This window comes from Astatotilapia calliptera, chromosome 12 (genome assembly GCF_964374335.1).
Source record: "Astatotilapia calliptera chromosome 12, fAstCal68.1, whole genome shotgun sequence".
Taxonomy (NCBI): Eukaryota; Metazoa; Chordata; class Actinopteri; order Cichliformes; family Cichlidae; genus Astatotilapia; species Astatotilapia calliptera.
The window spans coordinates 30,142,833-30,164,706 of NC_137433.1; the positions used below are offsets into that span (position 1 = coordinate 30,142,833).

The 21,874-nt window shown below is 39.8% G+C and overlaps 1 protein-coding gene across 5 annotated transcripts in view; it reads left to right on the top strand.

The window, feature by feature from the left end:
• atosb (atos homolog b) overlaps nucleotides 1-20,493 on the top strand; it is a 29,512-nt gene extending 9,019 nt beyond the window's left edge. For 3 of the 5 annotated variants that reach the window (XM_080309364.1, XM_080309362.1, XM_080309366.1), the window contains 9 exons: nucleotides 11,167-11,345; nucleotides 11,593-11,823; nucleotides 12,253-13,561; nucleotides 14,766-14,824; nucleotides 15,525-15,624; nucleotides 17,306-17,464; nucleotides 18,214-18,282; nucleotides 18,525-18,730; nucleotides 18,987-20,493. In XM_080309364.1, coding sequence (XP_080165490.1) covers nucleotides 12,407-13,561; nucleotides 14,766-14,824; nucleotides 15,525-15,624; nucleotides 17,306-17,464; nucleotides 18,214-18,282; nucleotides 18,525-18,730; nucleotides 18,987-19,140 — 1,902 coding nt within the window. In that variant the 5' untranslated portion in view covers nucleotides 11,167-11,345; nucleotides 11,593-11,823; nucleotides 12,253-12,406 and the 3' untranslated portion in view covers nucleotides 19,141-20,493. Of the gene's footprint in view, nucleotides 1-3,861; nucleotides 4,904-8,639; nucleotides 8,783-11,166; nucleotides 11,346-11,592; nucleotides 11,824-12,252; nucleotides 13,562-14,765; nucleotides 14,825-15,524; nucleotides 15,625-17,305; nucleotides 17,465-18,213; nucleotides 18,283-18,524; nucleotides 18,731-18,986 lie in introns of those variants that run through there. The other 2 variants (XM_080309365.1, XM_080309363.1) reach the window with 2 other exon arrangements.
• Nucleotides 20,494-21,874: the final 1,381 nt, after the last annotated feature.

Below are 21,874 nucleotides of genomic sequence, written 5' to 3' on the forward strand. Positions count from 1 at the left end.
TGTGAATTTCCTAAGCATGAAAGGCAAAAAAGAATTGGTTCATACTGAAAGAAGATGGACAGGAAAAAAGTACCCGAAGGCTAGGAGGAGGAGGAGACTGAAACACACAGTCACACACACATTTCCTGTCCTGTGTGAATAGGCAACATATTTCTCTGGAACATTCCATCCTCTGAGCTGGCCTAGCCTGTCACCAAGACTCAGGGTGCCACACTCCTCCCCATCATATTTTCCCCATCCACTTGATTTCTTTCCTTTCATACGTTTTACATTATCTCACAGTGATATAATCAGAGTTCTGAAATGCGGTACGATTGATACACAGGAAATTAGTTTTAAAATGCCAAACAAACCAACAAAGGGAACTAATGTTATTTCAGGAATGATGTATAAGAGTTCAGAATGGGTTAAAATGAAATAAATAAATAAATAAATAAATAAATAAATAATCTTTTTTTTTTAATTTATAGTTTATTTATTTAATTTGGGAAACTTACATTTTTTTTCTACATGCTCTGCATTTCAGTTCAGTTATTTTGAATGTAAAAAGTGCACACCTTGTAGAAGTGCCCAGTCTCATTAGTCCACTGATGTGTAGAAAGATCATTTAATAAGAATGATCAACATACAGTATAGCTGTGTTTAATGTCAATGTTTTAAAACTACTTGGGCAGATAAACGTGTGTATTTTGTGAAATATCCTAAAGCGTTAATAAGCTTCTCAAGTTTTGACCCACTGGCATTAAAAGACATGTTGCATCTTCCCTGCATTCATCAATGAGCTCTTACTCATTGTGGGTTCTCTACTCTCTACTACTCTGGCCTGACTTTTACATGACATTACGTGACTTGAGTAAACAGACTGCCCCTGTACACATCTGCGGTTTTTGTTTTGTTTTTTAATCCTGTTACTTCCGTCCTCCTTTATTGTCATGTTTACTTTTTGACCATAACAATTGTTTGACATCATATCTGTAATTCTGTTGATCCAGCTATTATAAGGTTACACTATGGAGCTGTATAATCGAACCATTGTGTTTAATTGGTCATATAGATCTAGCTTATTTGCTAGCTTATTTGCTAGATTATTATTTGCTTATTTGCTAGATTTGTTTGCTTATTTGCTTATTTGCTAGATCTATTTGCATAAAGTCAATTGATTACCCTACAAACAGAGAAAGCACCTGTACCTGAACTTTCTATCTGTGGTAAAGTCTGCTGTGGAATTATAGCACTCAATCAGGCAGGTAAAGACCTGCTTCAAAAGTGCTGGTTGAAATAAGAGCCGAAATGTTTGAAAATAAGAAACCTCTTATTGTCACTATGTATTTATAAACCTCTCTGCATTTAATCATCCTGTCTTCCTACCCTTACTCCAACTGGTGACGGCAGATGGCCGCCCCTCCCTAAACCTGGCTTTACTGGAGGTTTCTTCCTGTTAAAAGTGAAGGGTTTTTCCTTCACACTGACGCCAAAGCGCTTGCTCATAGGAGGTCATATGATTGCTAGGGTTTTCTCTGTTGTGTCATCGTAGGGTCTACTTCATAATATGAAAGCAGAACTAAATTCATCTACATACCAATTAGGTCATTAGTTTTGCTTTTAAAGAATTACATTTTACAGCTGAAGTTTTGCAGCACTAAAAAAAGGAGGTTGTATTAAAAAAAAAAAAAAGAAGTTTGAAATTGCTTTAAATGTACCTTCACATTTCACCAGAGGGCAAAAAGTGTGATAGTAATTATCAGCCACCCTACAATATATGTACCTTAGTCTACCCTTTTACTGGCAGACATTCATGTAATTGTTACAGTCAAGTCAGAGGCATTGCATCATAAAGTTTGAGTGTATTTAAAGAAGCGAGTCATCAACATGCACCGGTGTTTGTAATACCCTTGCAAATATTATTTGTAAATATTTTTTTTAGCTTTATGCTTCTTAACGGCTTTACTTCCACACGCAGACGTGGACATCAAAACAGGAAGGAGTCTGTGCGTCTTTAAACAGGCACCATGCTCTTCTCTTCACACATGCACACTTCTTGTTCCTCCACCTCCCCTCATTAATCCTTCCTTTTATTCACTCCCAGTTTGAGTGAGAGAGTTAAGGAGCTTGTTTTAGATACTTTGGTTTAGAAACACAGATTATTTATTTTTATGCGTTGTTTGTTTGTTTGTTTGTTTTTTAATGCAGCTGATATGCATTGTAAATGTTGTTCCCGAGACTATATTACAAGTCATGTAACCCATAGAAACCCATTTAATCCAGAAAATGGAATAAACACAGCTCACTTTGAGGGGCCTACAAAAACAAGACATGTGTCAAGCAGCATTTCTCTTATCAAGGCTGAAAGTCCAGCCCCCTATGCTGCCATGTAGACATCAAAACAAACACTGCCATGCGCTCAAGTCAAAATTGCATCAGTGTGAGTTTTTGTTGGAATGTGAGTGTGTGTGTTTTCAATGCATCGTTTTCTTTTGCTCCACTCAATGCCATTGAATGGGGGAAGGTGTTCAGAGGGAAGACACACCCCTTTATCGCCAAATATGGAAAGCAACGTTCACTCTTAAAGGGACAGCAGGGTGTAGTTGTCTTCGTTTGTTTGCGTTGAAACGGAGAATCTTAAACAGTAGGAACATAAAATCCCATTACTAGATTTCTTTACCAGCTTTTCTGTGAAAAGCAGCGGACGAATCACATGAATCTCATTTCAATCTTCAGTTGTCAGTTTGTCTTGATCTGTTTCTTTTGCTTCCTCCTCCCCTGTCTACCCCCCTCCGCTCCTCCGCTCTCACCCCTATCCCCACATCTCTATATTTGGAGCTATGTGGCTGAAGACGTGTCTTGTTTTTCAAGCCACCTCTCTGCTAACTTTTACTGTTCACACACTCAAAAAGCCAAAAACAAACAAACCAAAAAACAAGTGCAACCATACTATCACTCAGCCAAGGAACCACCTATGAATAAGTACATGTCAGTACATGGTCTATGAGAGTGGTAGAGATTAATTTTGTATGCAGGTTTATGCACATATTTATTCTGGTGGCAGGTAGGATCAAATTATGTGTGTGACAGATTTTTATTTTGTACAAGGATTTATTTATTTTTTTAAAGCATGAATCATTTGTTAAGGAGCCATAACCTTAGAGTAATTTGTTAAAAGAGACACCACAAAGCTTATGCCCAGTCCACCCTCTTGTAAAACAGAGACAATACAGAAACTCTGCAGTAACTTGGCAGGAATAAATATTCCATCTTGTTTTGGAAACAGATAAAGGGTGTTACAGATGGAAACTGAGTTGGAGGTAGAATTCCTGTAGATCAGGAGTCCTAGAGGGAGAGAATGACAGAAAGTGAATGAAATTTAAAGTGACGAGTAGCTGTCAGTATGTTGGTCTTGCATGTCTCAACCAGTGTACATCTGATAAAAAGTCAACCCAGTGTTCCAAAATAAAAAAAAATAAAGCATAGACAGGGAGGTGTGAGTGTGCATCTCCAGGAGCACTGGACAAAGAAGTGTTCTAAATATGTGTTGAATAAGCACTCACTCGACAGCCTCGAAGATATATGTTGTGGTCAACTTTCTGTGCAGTTTCCACCCACTGTATGCGTGCTTGTGTCAGTAGTGCACTGTGCTGTGTGGACTTCAACAACACCAAACTGAAGTAGTTCTCGGGTAATCGACATCCTGCTCCTTATTAGCTCACAGATGCTGCAATAGTCACACACACACACTCATAAGCACACAGCTGAGCGCTGCTCCTGGTCCTCTACTGATAAACTTTTTCACATGCACTTATTGCTCTATCAGTCCCACCACAGATAAGCCTTCTGCTTCATGCCTGCTTTTAATGTTCCACAGAGGAGCAAGAAATAGGGAAGCAGAGAAAGGGGGAGGGAGTGATTGCATAGTTATTAGCAGGTTTATTTTCTAAGACATTAACTTCTTTTATTAACTGTTATTCTTTAACCAATTCAAGCACACATGCACAACTTTACATGTGGTTGACTGTACAAAGAAAACTCGTCATGCTTGGAGATGAGTTGTGTGTTTTAATACACACTTTACGCAAAGTGTTCTTAAAGCCTGCACTCTACTTTTGCAGAACATTCAAAGCTTCAGCAGGTGGGAGGGCTTATGGATACTCACACCTCCTCCCCCTTTGCAATCCTTTCCTCCAGCCAATCAGGGCTTCAGCCACTACAGCTGACCCCCCTTCTGGTGAGCCAATCAGTTGGAAGCATCCCCCCCCCCCCCTCCTCTCCCCTGTATGCCTTCACTGCTGAGTGAGCAAAGCATGCCTCACTCTATCAGCTGAGAGGAAACCAACAGAAAGAAAAGCGCACACACACACAACAGAGAGGATAGGATGGCTAGAAAGCTTAAAAGGAGGGGCCTGAAAGTACATAGAGGAAGAGGAGAAGTGGGAGGTGAGAAGGGTCTGTAGCATGCCAGATCGCTTTTGTATTCAAGATACTTTGGAGGTGTGCGAATGAGAGGAAAAAAACGGGAAAAGGGAGGACTCCGAAGAGAAAAGGCAAGGGAGGGAACCAGTGAGAAAACAGGGCTGCAAGTTTGTTGATGGGTTTTTCATTTGTGTATGTGTGACTGAGAGTGGAGAGAGGTAGACGGAAAGAAAACAGGATACATAGGCAGAGGGATAATTAGTGCATGCAGAAAAACTACTTGTCTTTCTTGCGACATTACCTATTTAGACGGAAGGAAGCAAAGACCAATGAGAAGCCAGGGAGTTAAGACCAATAAGGCACCCTAATCTAGTAGAAACAGAAATACACAAGAGGACACAGAGAAGAGACAACAGAGTCACCCCTCAAGAACACCTGATGAAATAGAGGAAGGAAGGGGAAAGACCGAGTGAGACAGCAAGATAATCTTTCTGCAAGGGTGAGTGAGACAAGTTCTCTTGGTGTGAAGTCAAGTGTACTAAAGCTGTTCCTGTTGATTGCTGTCATATTGTCAGCTGGGCTCGAATGACTCAATGTCTCCTAAAATGGCCACATGAAAGGCAGGCAGACAGATAGGCAGAGGGAGGGAGAAACAGAAACAGACCCTGTGTCAAAAAGGCATTCTCAGCAACTATGTCACTGAGCCAGCTTAGTTCAGACTGCAATTACTCTCCAGTCAGAATGCTGTGTGTGTCAACTCTAACGCTTTCTCGCTCTCGTTTATCAGTTTCACTGAACTTTACCTCTCTGTTCTGTCTTTCTTTGCCACTTCCTGTCTTCTGCCTTTTGTTTAACATAAACACATTCACAGACTTAGTGAGCTGTCATTCCAGTCCCTTGTGAACTGAGACTATAGTAATCTAATCAACAGCTGGTTGTTTGTAGAAACACCCAGTAACTTTTTCTTGTGGTGCTTTTTTTTTCTCTCTCTTCTTTTTTCCCTTCTCTCTGTGTTTGTTTATCAGCCTTCAGGCAGAGTACAGGCATGGGAGTAGTTTGGGTGGGGATCTGCTAAAACTTGGTGAGACAATCAGGACATTTGGGAGGTTACTGACTTCATGCTGATGCTATCATGCCTCTAGATTGACCGAGGACATAAAGAGGTCAGAGTGCATTTGACCACCTAGAGATAGGGTTTCACAAAAGCCAAAAATATTGTGTTACTGACTGAAAACAAACTATTTTACCTCTTTAGAAGGGTGGGCAATTAACCCTATCCCATGGTCTTTTTTTTAATCTTGCAAGCTGGGAAAAAAAATCATCGATTTTACACAGTTGGCATAATGCCACTGTGAAGTCTTTGTCTGCCTCTGGAAGAAGAGAGACTAGAAATTTACCATTAGCTATCCCAGTTTGATTTTTTTGCTTCACACTTTTCTCTGATTCCAAATGAATGAATGAAATGAGGGAGAAGGACAGCAGTGCAGTGGTTAGTACTGTTGCCTCACAGCAAAAAGGTCCTGGGTTTGAATCGAAGAGTGTGGTTTCTGTGTGGAATTTGCGTCTTCTCCCTGTGCCTGTGTGGGTTCTCTCGGAGTACTCCAGCTTCTTTCCAGTCTAAACACATGCAGTTTAGGTTAACTGGTGATTCAAAATTGGACGTAGGTGTAAATTCAAGTGTGACTGGCTGTCTGTCTCTCTATGTTAACACTGAAACCTGTCCATGGTGTATGATGCTTCTCACTCTATGATAGCTGGAATAGAAAAATGTTATGGATAGCTAAAAAACTAAAACGTGTGCGTTTCCTGTGTTACCTGCAAAAATTCCCAGTTAGCAAAATGTTTGTATTCTAATAAAAGCATTTCTATACTAAAAGAAGTGAATCTTCACAGCCGTAAGAAGGTCAGCTGTTTTTATCTGAGGACTCCACCTATGAGAAATTGTAACTGTCGAAGAGCATGCAGTAAAAATATCTAAAGTATACAGTAGCTTTGTTGTTCTTCAAATCAGTTGAGGGTTGAAAACAAACCCAAGCCGTTGCAGGATTAAATTGCTAGGTTTTGAGTCTGATCTTTGACATCTCCATAGATTTTACTGGGAACTGCTTTTAGGTTGCATGATCACTTGCCTCTTAATGACATCTTTCTGCATTCATTTCTTTATGTATAGCCCAGTGGTTTGACATCCCCCTTGTTATGCCAAACACAGTTCATGCCCCTCACCACACAAAAAATCAAGCCACAAATCCCACAATTTTATCAGTTTCTAAGAATAAAAAAATATGAATATCCATATTCAGCTGCATCAGGAAACTATTATTGGTTTGTTTTCTCTAAAATAGTTTATTCACCTTAGTTTCAATTCATGTTTTTCTCTTCTATGGGTTGTCTTGACCTTACCAGGAGTGGCTCCACGTCCCAACATTAATGCCCACCCCACCTTTTGAACATGACTGTTATAGCTTAAGTGTGTTTTCAAGGATGTAGTCCATCCATGTGCAGCTTTGTTTGCTAGAAACCACAGGGTGTTAAGTGTGCTTTTGCCTGTTTTGCAGATGTTTGGTAGTTGCCACCCACATTACTGATGGGTGTCTAGTCTCATAAGCTCTGATTAGTCTTTCAAGTGGAACTAAGAGTGTATGTGTAAGCCATATGCCTTATTGTTAGCAATTACCACATCCCTAACACCACCTCCCATAATGATCGAGTCAAACTCTTCTGGGCCTCTTGATGGGCTATAAGTCATCTGACCCAACACTGTTGGCATTCAACCTCATGACCACAATCTTCTTTGCCCTGGAGGATGCTCATAGACTGACACAGTGGTTGCCTATGTGTTGAGTGTTGTGCATTCCAATGAACACATACTTGTACATATTTCAACACACATAACCGAAATGTCTCAAAGAAAAGTAACTTAATACAAACGCTAAATAACAATATATGATAATGTGACTATTGCTTAGGTTGAAAAGTTGGAAAATGGTAATTTTTCCAGGAGGTTTCACTCTGGATCCCAGTTGTTTATCAAAATGAATAGGATACTCACTGATCCTATCTCACTGTCCTTTTGTTGTATTGGAAAATTATTTCCTGATTTAATAATAGGCAGATTTCCTTTTAATGTTTTTCCATGCATGACTCAGTCTGCTGTTGCTTTGATCCAGATCTAGGGCCGAGTCAGACAAACTAAGCTTTTTGTTCAGCAATTTTAATTTATTTTTGTCATCCTCTTTAACATTTTACTACTGTGTTTCTTAAAACTATACTCCTACTATTTTAAGTTCATTTTAACATGGATTTGAAGCAAACTGAGTAAAATAATATTAACTTCAGTTAATTCATGACTCATTAGTTGTTTGGGTTTATTTATTATAAGTTTTTTTTTTTTTTTTATTACTTCATATCTTTCTTTTCTTTTCTTTTTTTTTTTTTAGCTTATTTTAAAGATATTAAATTTATTTTATTCTAGTTTTTATTTCATTTTTGCAATATTTATGTTGGAAGATTTTTCTGCATTCAACCATTTTCAAGGAGTGTGTTGTTAGAATTAAAAAATTATATTTGAATATTATTTTTTTTAACATTGTTTTTCCATTTTATATGCTCTGAACCAACTGGCCTCATAACTGCTCGTTAATATGTAGCCATGAACATGCCAGGTTGCCCCTGACACTTGGGGGTGGGGCTCTATTTATACCATCCTCAAGGTCTTTGGTTTGGGTTGGCCTCTCTCGGTTCCCCTCATCCTTTATCTCTTTGCTTTCTCTGACCGCTGGTTGCTGTCAGGTGTTTTTAAGTCTTTTATCTTTCATCTTGGCCTTTTTAATCTCTTTTGTCTGTTTCTGAATGCAGATAGATTTATAGGCAGTGCTGCAGAGGTTATGTTGTTTGCAACTGGCTCACCAGTGATAGGCAACATCTTTATTACTTTTAGCAATGCATTCTTAGTGAAATGTAAGAAATTCTTTAAAAAACAAAGTTTTAATTAAAAAAAAATCTAACAATTCTTGTGTGGTGATAAAAACTCATTTTATTTGCTTATATTTTGGATAAGAGTTAATTTGGACATTTTATAATAAATTGCATATACTTTACGTGGGCTTTTACAGTCACTATAAGTACAGATTTTTGCAATCCGAACTGTGTGAGAAGCACACAGTTCAGATTGCATAGGTCATATGAATTTGAAGCAGATCAGATTTAACCTGTAGATGTGAATATGGTTTTCATAGGTTCTCTGACCTGAACTGCCACCATATCCAGAAACCTGAGACATTTTTGGGGTGAAGCCAGACCTTTCCCTCCCGTTGGTTACTGGATTAAGCCTGAGAAGGGCTGGGCAGCATCTGCCAGACTCCTGCTCCTTCAAAATAAGGTCAAAAATCAAGTGGGATCCTGCATAGAGCCAACTGGGCTATGCAGTAGGCTATGACTATAAATACTGTTGCTGACTCTTCTCTCATCCCCCCTGATTGCTGTGTGTGTATTTGTGTGTCTGTGGGTATAGTTATGTGTGATATAATTACTCGCAGTGAACTTTTATGATGTCTCTTTATCTGACTTGGTAAAAACACCAGGTCTGGTTTGGCACTCCCTACTCAAATATCAACAAAAAATTGAATGACCTTGGCTAGCAGGATTTATATTGGAAATGTCCTGTCATGTCCTCTTGCTCATATTTTCCTGTTTATAGTAAAGAAATCTCACACCAGTATGGGTAGTTTGGCTTGTAAAGAATCAGACTGATCTACTTTGTTATGTGTACATCTGTGTTTACAAACACTTTCCGCTTATGTCGTTTCTTACTGACATGCTTATTAGCAGCATATTGGCTGTTTATTAATCATCTGTTACATTTTTTGTTTTAACATTTTTAGTGCCATTAAGAGGGAGTTATTATTCTTGTGGTGGTGTCACCTAGATTTGTGTTTTATGCTTCGTTTTTGAACTTAGGCAACATTACAGCTTTTACATAAGCGGCCAATAAAGTTACAACCATTCATACTTGTGTATAGTGTGCCAGCATTGTTCTGCACGGTCACTACCAAAACACTAGTTGGCGATATAATTTCTGTCTTTGAGCTGATCCATTTTTTTCCGATTGATTTAAATGATGTCGGCAGAAGTAAGTTATAGTGTAGGGTTTCAGTAGGGTTTGCAGTTATGATGTGCCTTTGGCATAGATTTAACACACAATAAATTCCACTTAAGATCCATAGTGGGCAAATTATATTAAGACTGTGATTTATGTGGAGCAGTTTTCGTAATAAAAGAAAATAACTAGGAAGTAACCGGGGAATACTCTTGATGGTCTTATAGTTGAGCTAATACATATACAGGCTGAAAAGCAACTACATTAGAATGTTTACTTAGTGTCACCAGATGTTTTGATGTAAAAATAAGATAAGCACTCCTCTTTATATGAAGCTTGTGCATCCTGGGGTTTATTTTTTTCAAAATAAAGTAATCCATTCTAACTACAAAGGTTTCACTCCTGACCATGTGATTTGTTGTATGAAGTCATGTATGCCATTAGATTAGATGTTTTGTATATATATATAAACATCTTGTAATGTAACACAGCATGAAGGTTTAGTGAATGTAAAATTTGTTTTTTAGAGCAATAAGAAATATAATACAGTACATGCTCATAAATGTTATTGTTCAGTAATTCAAACACCTGCTGAAGGTCAAGAAGAGTGCAGCCAGTCATATCATTAGATAGTATAGCCTTTGGGGGGATTTTATTCAGCATCCAGTTCCAGCATTGGAAACATTACACCCGTATTTCCCTGTACTGGAAAATATGCATGAATACTCCAGTTCTTTTTTGTTGCTTGATCTTTAGGATTGTGTCATCACTTCTTTTCACGTTACAGATTTCTGCCTGCGTCACCGCAGTTTCATCATAATGTTTTAAATGCAAAAAAAGCTGAAGTACCTGGTTTCTGTAATGTAGGTCTCAGTGGGAACCAACTATACTTCTCTTTTTATATGAGTGCCAGGGGAAGAAAGTCAGATTAATGTTCTTCATTTTCAAGCTTTGAATAAAATATCCAAGCATTTAATTGAACTATTTTTGATAGCTTGATACAACATAGGCCTGTGTCACAGTGGCCTGAAATTTTTAGTTGGCTGGAGAGATTTAATGGAACACTGCTATTTTGTAATGTTTCCCAATTTTTTTTAGATATATATATATATATATTTTTTTTTTTGACGAGCATCTTTAGTCCCCCCCGCCACCCCCTACACCCTTGCACCCCCTTACCCCCCCCTGCACCCCCTACCATCCACCCTGTCTCCTTCACTCTCTCTAGCTCAGTGTGTCTTTTTCCCTCTTTGTGGCCAAGCACAAAGGAGTCGTTATCCTTGGACTACTGGTTGCCACGGTGACGGCTCACTGTGCCCCCGCTCCCCCACATTCCCAAATTGTAGTCCAAGTAGGTTTGGAAAGAGCTTCCCCTGGCCTAGCATGATTTAGTGTCAAGTTAGCTCTCCGAATGACTCCTCCTCATTTCATCCTCAAATGGGATATTTTTTTTTATACAGATAAGAGAGTGATTAGACAATTTTTAATCTGTTGACTTTTTGGTAACATAAAATTAATAGTAAAATATATTAAATGGCCTGCTTTTTAATTGCTTTATGCTTAAATATCGACATTCTAACTTACCCGCTTCTCACTCTAACTCACTCGCTCTCTCTCCTTCTCGCTCCTAAATCTGTAATTTAATTTGGTGTCCTGCCTCTTCACAGATACTGGGTGGAATGACCCTGTCATGATGCCTCAGCCATGCCACATCTCACGCCTAGGTGACCAAGGAGGGTGTGTCTGGCTTTCAGCCAATCACAGAGGGAAGCCCATTAGAATTAGTAACAACTTTGAGATATTTCTCCTCAAGAGCCTGCTACATCACTGACACTCTCCACCACTGGTAAATTTCAACCTTTGCTGCTCAAATCCAAATCTTATGTCTTTTGCATACAAAGAAGCATTAAGTGGTCCATTGTATATTTACTAACATGGTTTCCCAAGCTAGGCTGTAGTACTGAAAAGGAAAAAAAGCCTTTTTATCCTCATAAATTTGAATCAGCAACTTTGACTATTAAATATATATACCTGTAATGGTGCTGATTTCTTCTGTCACTGACAAGAACACTGACCTTTGTATTTTCTCTCAGGTCTTGGCTCCTGTGCCTACCTCCTTCACTCCGGTTTGTTCTTGACTCCTTGGTGTTTCCTGTTCACATGTTCTGGGATACTGGCTTCATTTTTTTGAGAGCTGCCATGGAGTTAGATGGGTTCCTTTAGTATGCTGTTAGATACAGCTTTCCGATGTTGTGCCAGATACAGCTTGTCCACACAGGGAGAATTGGACAAGGACGGGCACAGAGATGAGCTGTTGTTCTCAGGTACTGGCTTGAATATAAGTCCCCTGGCTTGGTGGCAGGGCAGCCAACCTTAGCTGACTAAAACTAAGATAGTAATCACATTCTTTTAAAAGATTTTAAGCCATTGTGTCTGAACTATTTGAGGCATGCCTTTTCTATGTAGCCAGGATGGGATTTTTAGCATCCCTGCTTAACTGTTTTTCTTTTAAAACTTGAGTCTTTTAATAATTTCTTTTTAAAAATGAGTTTTATTGCAAGTTTTAAGTCGTGTGTGTGTGTGTGTGTGTGTGTGTGTGTGTGTGTGTGCGTGTGTGTGTGTGTATCAATCACAAAAAGTTGGTTAAACTTACTTTTTAAATGTCAAAGAGCCTAACTTACAAATATTACAAAATAATCTCTGCTTTATTAAACGTTTTCCTGAATTGTAAAATTGTCTGTTGTTTCTCTCAGGAGCTTTGTGGCCAAGTGTCCTGTGTTTGACATCACTGCAAGAAGTGTAGGACTTACCCCTCCTGTGGATCATCTTGCTCTTGCACTTGTGAGGATCTACTTGACCTTGTTGCACAAAACTTAGTTTAGACTCTTATCCTTCAGCCGTCAAAAGATGCGGCACATTCACGTTGAGTTAGCCCACAAAAAGGCTCCACTAGAACTTCCGGCACAGGAGGGGGACCTGCCTCCCTCTTCACAGGGCTTAGACCCTGGTGTCAGACCAGGGGCACCCAGGCACCTTGACCAGGAGGAGTTGAGACTCCAAAAGGTCTACCAGCTCTCTATTTTCTCTCAGTTGGGAGGATTTACCACCGCCACAGAATCCCACACTGATGCCCAGCAGAGGCCTATTCGATCAGGTGTGAAAAGGGGGTTAGAGGAGCCTCAGTTAACTCATAAGCGCCCCCACCTGGGGGACTCTCCAGACAGGGAGGGGCTTGAAGGAGGGATGCTGTGTGGGCCAGTCACAGCTCAAGGTGCAGGAATGGGGTTAGCTGGTGGGCCTAGTGGATCTGGTTCTCTGTACTCTTGCATGCAGATGGAGCACAAAGACCCAGAGGAAGGATTGTTACCCAGGTCTCCACCCCTTTCCCCTACCCACAATCCTTCCCGACGCCCAGCTCAGTACAATCAAGATAGGCCATTTCCTGACGTATTTGCTCCACTCTCACCTAAATCAGCCCCAATGTGTGACCAGGGTCATTCCCTTGGAAGCTCAACTAGGACAGAGATACCTAATGGGAGCCGCACACCGACCCACTCACTAGGTAGCCCTGGAAATGACAGCTGTAGTAATGGGTCATCTGGAGGCCAGCCCAGCCCCCACATGTATGAAATGTCCACATATGAAACTCCTAACCCAGCCAGCCCAACCAGTCCCCCAGGTCCTTTTTCCCCACCACACCATACAGAGATGCAGGAACCAGGGGAGGCAACAGAATGGGAAGTTGGACTTGAATCCTCCCCACCTGAGCGAAGTGCCACCCAGGCTGCCACCTCCTCTAACGGCCTGGCTTCCTGTGAGAAAACTCCTAGCACTAATGGCCACCGTCTCTTTTCTGGAGGCCACTGGCCTGCCAAAAAGAGGTTGCTGTCTCCAAGTGATACAGGGGAGTCGTGTTCAGAAGATGAGGGACCCTCCACATCTAAGAGAAGCAGGCTGTCATTGCTCGCTCCAGGACTGGGGCCCGCTTCATGTCGTAGCACTGATGCTAAAGCTGCCCCTTACTGGAACCACCTGCTGCCCTCTGTTTGGGACCGGCCTAAGGTTAGCACACATCATCTTTATCATATGTCTCGTGGTCATTTTAATGCAGCACACATTAATGAACAGCAGTGGCACATTTCCATGATACCGTCATCGTTTTAAACCAGAACCCTGTAGAACTTGTATGCAGAGCCATCAGAGATTTTGAATTGTGATTAATGAAATGCATTTGAATAAGTATAGGTAAGAAATCTGCTATTCCCGACAGTCCTGTATAAGGGCTTGAGGTATTAAAAACACAAAAGCTGAGAGAACAACTAAAGGTAAAAAGAATGAGGTGATGGCTGGCTCATTATCATGCCACGCTGGAACAGGGAGAGCAGCTCCAGAATAAAGCCCTTTCAGGGAGGGCCCATTGTTCCCCCACATGAGTATGCTGTGTCTCTCATGCTCATATGTATTGATACATCCTGCTTAAAAATGGTTCTGGAATTGAATTTTTTAACACTGGGAGGCCAGAAAGTGCTTTGAGTTTGTGGTATGGCGAGTATGCTAATGGTTGCAATAGGGTTCACTAGTTTCACTGGTTTCATGCAGTAGTGGGATCATTGTGACTGCAAGTGATTAGTGTGTTTGTGTAGCAGGGAGAAACAGATAGACTTAAGAAAACACAAAACAAAACAGGAAAGGGAATCAGTGACAGATGAGGCAGAGTTAAAGAAAAGCAGCTAGGATAGACTGTCACAGGCAATATTTCAGTAAACAAAGGCTGGAAATAAGATATTTTAGGTCATACGGAACGGTGGGACAAGATAATTTTCAAAATGCCGTCTTTGGATTTAACCAAATGTGAGTACGAGCTGACAAGCTGACAAAGAACTTCTAGCTCTGAAGGGAGCAACTATAACCAAGGATTAGCTAGTAACGATAAGTTAATGATGAGTGAGAGATTTTCTGTGAGAAAATGGCTAGCAGGCAGCATGGGTTTGGCCAGTGGCGAGTCACCTGAGAATAGGGTGGCCTTTATGGTCATCGGAAGCCTGGAAATGGGGAATGTATGCATGCGTGACACAACAACCACTAGTCAGTGCACAGTAAGTAGGACACCTGAAATATGTAATTACACTTAACAATTTAGCTTACAGCACCATAGAAAAACAAGCACTCCTTTATGATTATGAGTAGCTTAATGATAAGTCAGGATGTTAACAGAGGGGAAAAAACAAATCATACTCTTTCCTCTATTTGTCTTCACTTTTTTTAGACCTCCACAGACTGCACAAGATCAGGAAGACGACTAAAGAATGGACTGCGGTTAAAAAGGTGAGTAATCCACTCCATTTGTAGTCAAATATTAATATTAAAGAGACAGCATATACTAAAAATGAATTTGGGCTGTGTTCAGACTGAACGTGAAATAAAATATTTTTGTAAATCCACAAATGTTTGTGCGTAAGAGTCCTGCAGTTTGGCTCACTTTGCTCCAAGGCCTCTCCTCACCGTCCCAAAGTAGAATCATACAGCTGCAGTTGCCCAAAAACTGTAATAAGGTTTAGGCCTATTTCTGATTGCCAGGAGAATCCACAGTCTATGGCTAAAACTGAGCAGAAAGTCTTTCACAGTATTTGGAACTTGCACTGATGGATATTTCCCTCTATTCAAAATGTCTGATGCAAATTTGTGTCAGTCGGCATCTCTGAATAGACTTTGTAAATGCACAGCGCTATTCACATTTGGTCTGAAGACTCTATTAACTGTTTTCACCCACCTACACACATGCGCACACTTATCTATAAAAACTCTCAGCCAATGTCATACTGACTTCACCAAAATCAACATTGGGAAAGGAAGTGGGAGTTAGAGCAGGTCTTCTGTTGTTTTTTAAATTAAAGGGTTTGTGCCTGTACTCGAATATTCAGGCACACTCAGAGGCATGTGACATATTGGTTAAGACTAAATTAGTGTAATCTTAACCACTAACCACCGGTCTCTTTTGTGTGTGTGTGTTTATGGTCATATTCAGTCGGCAGCTGCGCAGCAGCAGTCACACAGACACCGGCCGTTCCACACGTTCCAGTGGGCCTACATCGTCCATCAGCAGATCCCTGCTCGGCAACTTTGAGGTGCGAATTCTATTTTATTACTTGCAGCAAAAGCAAAACATTAACAAGGACCAGTTATGATTGTTATAATAGGTCCCCATTATCTTATCTTCATGCATCCTGTCAGCTCATTCTCTATCTGACAGCAACAGTTTTAGCTCTTCTCACTTAGAAAGTGTCCTCCATTTAAACCATTTATTCTTACTGCTTGCCTTTCACAAACAGAAGACTTGAGCTTCTTATGGGAGGAGGCTGCTGTGCCTAAGATGACCATATTAAAGATATTTGCACTTATTGACATACTACACAGCCAAGAGTAGAAAACTTTTTTTCTGAAAATGAGCATAAAGAACACTCAGAACATTTGTCTTAAAGGAATTCCTTGAGCGTACACTTTAGCCATGTTTATTATCCACCAGTGTAGTAGTATGTATGACAAAAACCAAGCTGAAACATATTAGGTCTCCTTTAACTAGTAATGTAATGTAATGTGTCCCACATGGAGATGGGGATAATCTTGGTTCTTCTTTGGCAGCATACACTTGGAGAAACCTTTAAGGTACATTTTTGCATTGTAATGTAATTCAGTACAAATTGTAACCTGTAATTCCAACTCAAAGCCATTTGGAAAAACAAAACAAGAATTTTAGTGATTTTTTTTTTTTCTTCTCCCCATTCATCTACACAACTTGGGGGAAAGTGTTTGTACCACAGGGTTTTTTTTTTTGGTTTTGTTTTTTAAAAAACACGTGTAGTTTTAAGGAGCATTTTGGAGGACAAGTCCACATGCTGTAGCCTCTGCAGGGCATGGCCATTTTAAAAGTGTGGCTCTCTGCCAAAACAGTTTTTCCTGAATCCCCCTTAGACTGGAGCCAAGTTTCTCAGCCTTGACAGGCTAAAGCTTTCAAAAATGCAAAATCCACATAATATAAACCCGACAACCTGCAGTCACAGCCCGAAGGTCATGTTTGACAACTTTGGTGGAAGGAAAATGTGATCTTTAAAAAAAAATACATATAATAATTTGTTCTTTAATTAAATCCAACATGAGCTGGAATTAATAATAAACCAGAAGAAAGTAGTTTTACCACGACTGCAATGACAGATTTATTTTAATTATGCTCTGACAGTGGATTTTTTCGTACTGATGCACCTAATACGGTGATCATTTGCATTTTGTAATCTGTATAGGGTTCTGTTTAGACAGTTGTGATTTATTATTGACACATTTTTTTTTTTTAACTGTTTGATTGTCTGCATGTAAGAGGACTTGGCCAATTAGGCAGTTGAAACAAGGATAGAAGCTGGTTTACGATGACAGGTGTTCTCATGAGAGCACTGTCAAGATGTTACTTTTGTTTTTCACTACAGCCTCTACATTTAATTGTCAATGATGAGAAATGGATTCTCAATCTTAAGAGTTTCATTTGTTAATTAAACAGACAAATAAATAAATAAATATTGCTATTTCACAGTTTTATGCTCACAGTGTTGCTGGTAAACAGATGCATATTTTAACACTGTCCAACTGAGCTTTGGTTTCAATTAAAATAAACAAAAGAAATGTGGATCTTTATGGATTTCACAGTCATGGGTTTATCTGATTCACCACCCAGTTTGACTCGTGAGTCAAATTGACATTTACAGTTTTAATAGACTCTCTAAGTCTACAACCCATTTCACCTTCTGTTGTGCTTCCCAGGAGTCCATACTGAAGGGGCGATTCTCCCCCTCAGGCCGAATTGAAGGCTTCACAGCAGAGATCGGTGCCAGCGGCTCCTACTGCCCACAGCACGTCACCCTGCCTGTGCAGGTTACATACTATGACATCTCGGAGCACAGCGCACCCTCACCCTTCCTGGTCAGTGTGTTTGTGTGTGTGTTGTGCTATGTTTTTATGTTGTTGTGTATATCCTTAGTCAGGAAAGAAAAAAAGATAAACGAAATGTTTGCTGTGGTTTGTTGGTTGGGGAAAAAAATAAACCCAATTTAGAGATCAGAACTACCAAAACAATGCACGTGTCTGATTGATGTTGATTTGCCTCTTCACAAGCAGATGTGGAAAATGTCTTTCTGTGCATATGCTACGATGCTGTTCTTCAGTTCATCGGGAAATAATGTACATTTATTGCATATGCCAAGAAAGCATTTTAGCAGTGTTATGAGGAAGCCCTGATGTGCTTTAATCCTGCTGGAAAAATGGAAAAGCAGCTGTTTCACTTTTAGATTAATTCCTCATTTCTACTTTGATCTGCGGTGTATAGTGAAGGTCAGGCCTCCTTTGATTCACTTCTTTGAACTCTTAATTTGACTTTCCATGCAGCTGCCTTTACAACTGCACTCTGCTGCAGTAGTTTTAGAGTTCATCAACTTCATTTCTGAATTTCCTTTTTTTTGGTTTTACATGTGTTGTCAATACAGATATGCAGATTTCATCTGTGTTTTGGAACAGAAATGGAAAACTACTGCTGTCATACTGCTGCGCTGCCACCTACATTTTATTTCATGGCGCATAGTCTTCGTGTAGGTTTTAAGTATTAAAATGTTACAGATTATTTCATCATTGCAGTGACTGAGGATATGTATTCTGTGTCTCTTTTTTTCTCACAGGGGGTAATATCCCTCGAACCCCTTGGAAAGAAAGGATACAGCATACCCAAAGCAGGGACCATCCAAGTGGTAATTTTATGTCATTCTTAATAAAAAAATAAAAATAAAAATATATATATATATGTGTGTGTATATGTGTGTGTGTGTATATGTGTGTGTGTGTATATGTGTGTGTGTGTGTGTGTGTATATATATGTGTGTGTATATGTCATGTTTATACTTTTAAGGGTCACATATCTGTAATTATTATAGCTAAGCCATTGAATTTAAATCATGCTGAGCTATCTCATCTATTCCTGTTGTGTCCTCAGACCTTATTTAATCCCAACAAAACTGTGGTGAAGATGTTCCTGGTGACCTACAACTTTAATGACATGCCTGTTAATCATATGACGTTCCTGCGACACCGCATCTTCTTGGTGCCAGTAGAGGAGGGAGCTGAGGGAAAAGGCGAGGCGTCTCCAGGAAGTGGAATGCTAGATAGGAAGAAGATTCTCTGCTACCTTATACATCTCAGGTTTTATGTGTTTTGCTTTGTTTTTTTTTTTTTACTTTTTATGCCAGAAAAGGCTAAAATGCTCCATTATCACGTGACTTTAAAAGCTTAGTTGAAACGTCTATATACTAAAACATTAATAAAACTTTGTGTTATATAAATTTTTCATTGAATATTTAAAAGTTTTGCAACCTTTTTTGTGCTTTTAGTCATATTCTTGGCTCAAGTGGAATGTATTTGTTTTGCCAACCTCTGTTTTTGGTCTGATTTTTCTTAGATTCCAGAGCTCCAAATCTGGAAAGATATACTTGCACAACGATATCCGGCTGCTATTCTCCCGCAAATCCATCGAAGTGGACACGGGGATCCCATATGAGCTGAAATCTTTCACCGAGGTGCCAAGAAACCCCAAATACTCCCCCCGTGTGTGATCCCACCTTGACCTTTTGACGTTCCGTAATGCCAACGCAGTCCCTCGTGTGCTTCCTAAAGAGGAGAGGGGAAAGTGACTTCTAGAATATTGGATATAAAATTTTGAAAAGACTCATGAGAAATACCAGAAGCACAGAAGACACATGTGCACATATGTCACAGTGTTGGTATTTGGAAAAGACCTGCTTTTTATGCATTTATTCTCCACTGAGAGCCCACATGCAGATCGAAAATGTCACAGGAACAAGCATGGGTTTCTTTGCACCTTCAGTTGCTGAAAAGATGAAATCTTGGTGTCAGGGTAGTCTAGCATGGATGGTATTAAAAGCAGGACTTTTCCAGGACCTTAATCTGTTTAAAAGAAAAAAGTAAAAAAAAAAATGCACAAACACTGACGCAGACACACAAACACACACCAAAACAGACTGACAAGACTCATGCCCGGGACATGATACAAGCATAACAGCAGAAACACTTCTGGTGGTGACTCTGAGTTCAGTGTTAACATGCATGCCTTGTGACTTAAACACCTGAATTTTCCTCTAGTGCCGTATCACACTGTCCTTCACTCTGCCTGCAGCTCCAACTGCCTCATTGGACCAATAATTGTAACAGCAATTTAAAAAAAGGAAGAAAAAAAAGCCGTAAACAACAGTCCCATCCCCTGATCGTGAGGGTTATTTACCTTCTGAGGAGCAGAGAGGAGATGAACAGAGACACAAACACTAGTGAAAGCAAGGGCTGAAATTGAATCGGCCACTTTGTTTGGATGTCTCATGTACAACACGACATGACAACAACACGGCGACATGATCTGACCAAACTCAGGACATTTGTTGAAGAAAGGAATTCTCTTTTTTTTGTTTTGTTTTTGTCTATCTGTCACGGTACAGACCACTGTGTATACATGCGAGTTTAAAAAAAAACAAACAAAAAAAACCAATGAAAAAACTAAAACTTGGGAATCCACTTCATTGTATGTAGCCAGACTGAGGGACACTGTGCTGTTTTCTTTTCTTTTCTTTTTTTTTTATTTCCTCCTGTTTAGATACTGTTCTCTGCAGTCAGATGTTGGAGCAGAAATTGGGGGGGGAAGACAAGCTGTAGTTTTGTTTTTTTGTTTTTTTTAATTTATGTTTTCGCAAATGTCTTAATAAGCAATATGCTGCACAAAGTAGAGTGTGTTTTTCAGCCAGACAAGCTTTCTCTCTGGAGGCAGAACAAAGAAAGCAGAGAAATGAGGGTGAGGGAGGGGAGGAATAATGAGGGAGGACGGGTTGTGGGGTATTTAATATGAGAACGGGATAGTCTATGTATATTTAAAATAATAAACTCTGCGACTGGCAAGTAAAGCCCCAGCGTCGTCTCCTTGTTTGAATGGCATTGCGAAGACACTTCGTTTTTATAACATTATGGCTGATGTTCACACTCATACTGACTTTGCCATGTGAAATGGTTAAAGGTCGGGATGTAACTATAGTCTATATCAAAAGTATCTGTGAAGGTTCTCAGTCATCCAGGTCATCGTAGTCTGAGCTTGGAAAGAAAAGCGTCTGGACTTCTTTAGGTTGCTTGAAGACGTTTCACCTCTCATCCGAGAAGCTTCTTCAGTTCTAGGGTTCAAAGGGACTAAATAAGTCCAGACGCTTTTCTTTCCAAGCTCCTTAGACTATATCAAAAGTAGTTTTCCTCATCAGTCACAATGCAAATGGGATGTTTAAATAAGGGGTTGCACTCATAGATAATACTGTCGGATTTATCACTGCATGTCAGGTGTTCAATATTTACTCTCAACTGGCATTGCAGAAAGTATTCAACCTTCCGGCAGATCCCTCTCTAGGGTTTATGAAGAGCGGTCTGAAAAAGAGCATTTCTCTGAGCAAAAAAAATGTCCGGGAATGCCCGTATACTATATAGTATACGGGGAAACAGCTGAGTAGAGGTTGCAAAACAAAGCCTGAGCATAGTTATTTCATCCATCTGAATCCAACGCTTGCAAAGTGTTTACTATCCTGCATGAGAGAATTCTTCAAGCTGTAATGTGCTGAGTGGCTAAAAACAGACTGCCTTTGCTGTTCTGGGCAACTCTGCAAATATGAATGTCAAACTCTGTGAATGCTATTCACACAGCACTACTGAAGGAAAAAAAAAAAAATCCATGGCTTGTAAGTATTCCCCTGGTAAAAATACTGAAGAACCTCTATATATATCACACCAACAATACAAGCAATCATTCCTGAAATACACTGGTTATAGTGTGGGAAGATTTTGGAGAGGAGAAAAAAGTATGCAGTGATCCTACACCTTATTCAGGAAAACACTGAGTGTCTGCACCTAAAGAGTTTATTTGTGCTACTGCTACTGCCTATTACCTCTCCCAAGGTATGGGCTGCCAAAGGTAGATCTCCAGAGATTTTAATCCTTCCTTACGGTGTCAATAAATACATTAAAATTAATGTGGGGCATTCAAAGGCAGCTTGCCTCTTTTCCACATCGGTTTGAATGCATCTTTAAACATCACAAAGCAGACAAATTAGATTTACCTCCGTGTAACTTACAACAAAGCATATTGGATGGATTAAATGAGGGTGAATAACACTGTTTAAATTTTAACCAGATTTTATAATTTGGCTAAACTCTTTTTGATTTTCTTTCTTGTTTAATACATTTGCAGTTTCAGTTTTGCATTGTGAATGAATTCCTGGAAGAATCCATGAAGGAGAACGTGTGAAA